Source organism: Venturia canescens, chromosome 3 (assembly GCF_019457755.1).
Source record: "Venturia canescens isolate UGA chromosome 3, ASM1945775v1, whole genome shotgun sequence".
Classification (NCBI taxonomy): Eukaryota; Metazoa; Arthropoda; class Insecta; order Hymenoptera; family Ichneumonidae; genus Venturia; species Venturia canescens.
Window position 1 is genome coordinate 24,434,433 of NC_057423.1, and position 1,848 is coordinate 24,436,280.

At 36.4% G+C, this 1,848-nt stretch overlaps 1 protein-coding gene across 1 annotated transcript; it reads left to right on the forward strand.

Moving 5' to 3' along the window:
* The first annotated feature begins 574 nt into the window (after positions 1–574).
* On the forward strand, positions 575–1,469 carry LOC122407533 (uncharacterized). Its single transcript, XM_043413826.1, has one exon. It carries the CDS (start codon positions 575–577, stop codon positions 1,271–1,273), a length of 699 nt encoding a protein of 232 aa, XP_043269761.1. The 3' UTR covers positions 1,274–1,469.
* Positions 1,470–1,848: the final 379 nt, after the last annotated feature.

The following is a 1,848-nucleotide window of genomic DNA, read 5'->3' on the forward strand; positions in this document are numbered from 1 at the left end:
ATAATTAGCTATGCGATGTTACTGTTGTTTATCTAAATTTATATTTATATAAATATAATTTTCTATCAAATATAAATCATTATTGTGATAGAACATTCAAGAGTCGCTGAGAAAGTTGGACGCTTGGGAGGACCACGTGGAAAAAGAACGAATATCGGAGAATCTCTTCTTAACGAAACAAACTGCAGAGGGTCTTCGCGTTACACTGCAATCGATGTTAGATCTTGTAGATTATTTAACGCAGCACTGTAATTTTCCCAGTGTACTAACCGGTCGAGTTAACCAGGATCCGCTGGAGGTTTGTTTACAGAGTCCTCTCGTCGAGAAATTTCCTATGAATTACTTCCTTTATTAACAGGCTTCGTGTATTTATAAGATTTGACAACATGAATTTTCAATTTCTTTTATCAACAAAGCATGCGATCCAAACTTATCAGATTCAGGATTCCACAATTATGGTTCTTTTTTTTTCTTTGCACGTTAATCCATGCATGTGTCTTTGTTTTTCTTGTGTTAATTGCAGAAATTTTTTGGCACTTCTCGACAAGTGGGTGGTTGCGATGATCATCCCTCGATGCCAACGTTTTTGAATATTTATAAAATTTTGTCTTTGTACAGTATTCTCAAACCTCCAAAAACGGGAAATTGTTCCATTACAAAAGAAAACCCTACCCTGCCTTTGGTAACGCTTGCCGATCTTCAATCGATATACCACAATTCTGATACTTCTGTGAACATCTCAAATTTAATCAAAGAAAAATTGCAACGTATTGTGCAGCATGAAGAATGGGACTTCGAAACTGTATCGGAGCACGATTACAGTGTGCCTGAAGTTGCCAGTTGCGTTATGTACTGCTTAACTGCTGACCTTTCAAAACAAATTTGTAACACAGTTAAGTGTCTCAAATGCAAAGACGCATTATTACGATCAGATGCCAATGGCATAATTCTCCCCGAAGCTCTATTGAGTAATTGGCAACAACGCGACGGGCTGGTCCACCCGAACACACGTTTATACCATTTTTTAGTATTTCTTGAGAAAAGCTTCCAATCTCACTGTGATTCCCCGCATGTTTTTGATAATATTCTTGACGATGTGCTTAATTATCGGAGCCTGTCATTCCCTTGTCCCGATCATGCTCATGATATTTTGTATCAAATAATTAAATACTTCGTCACGAAAAGGATGCAACAATATTGTACGAGAATCAACGCTGAACAAAAAAAAAATAACCAAACCAGCAAAAAACATTCAAAATTTCATACCACTTAAATGTAAATAAATAAATATTTATTTGTTTTCATATATTTTGTCTTCTTTCATCCGTCTTCCCTTTTTTAAACTAGGTTCTAAATCCTAAACGTACTAAATATAAAAAAAAATAAATACATAACAAATAATAAATTACATACAAAAATAACAAATAAAATATTTTTTGTGTTGCCCTACATCCTACAGCCCCTACCGCCCCTACTGGCAAACCCATCCCCTCTCCATTCCATTGCAGCGGTCTTGTGCCTGCCAGCGCTACAAGCGGCAAAACTCGGCGACAATTCAGAGCTACATTTCTCGAGTCGATTACCGAGGCCAGTGTCAGGGGGCTGAGCGGCGCTCGGGAAGTGAGGCGCTCAGCGCTGCCAACTTAATTTCGTTCCACCAAAATTCCCTAGATTCATGAAATTCTTTATTTTATTGAATATCAATTAAATAATCTTTTTCTTATTAAAAATAATGATGCGAACTATTAAAGAAACATATTTTGAACAAATGGGTGTAAATTTCAGGTCAAAATTACTCAAATTTTTAAGAAAACTTTTTTTTGGAAGATCGAGCGTGCACAGTGCGCA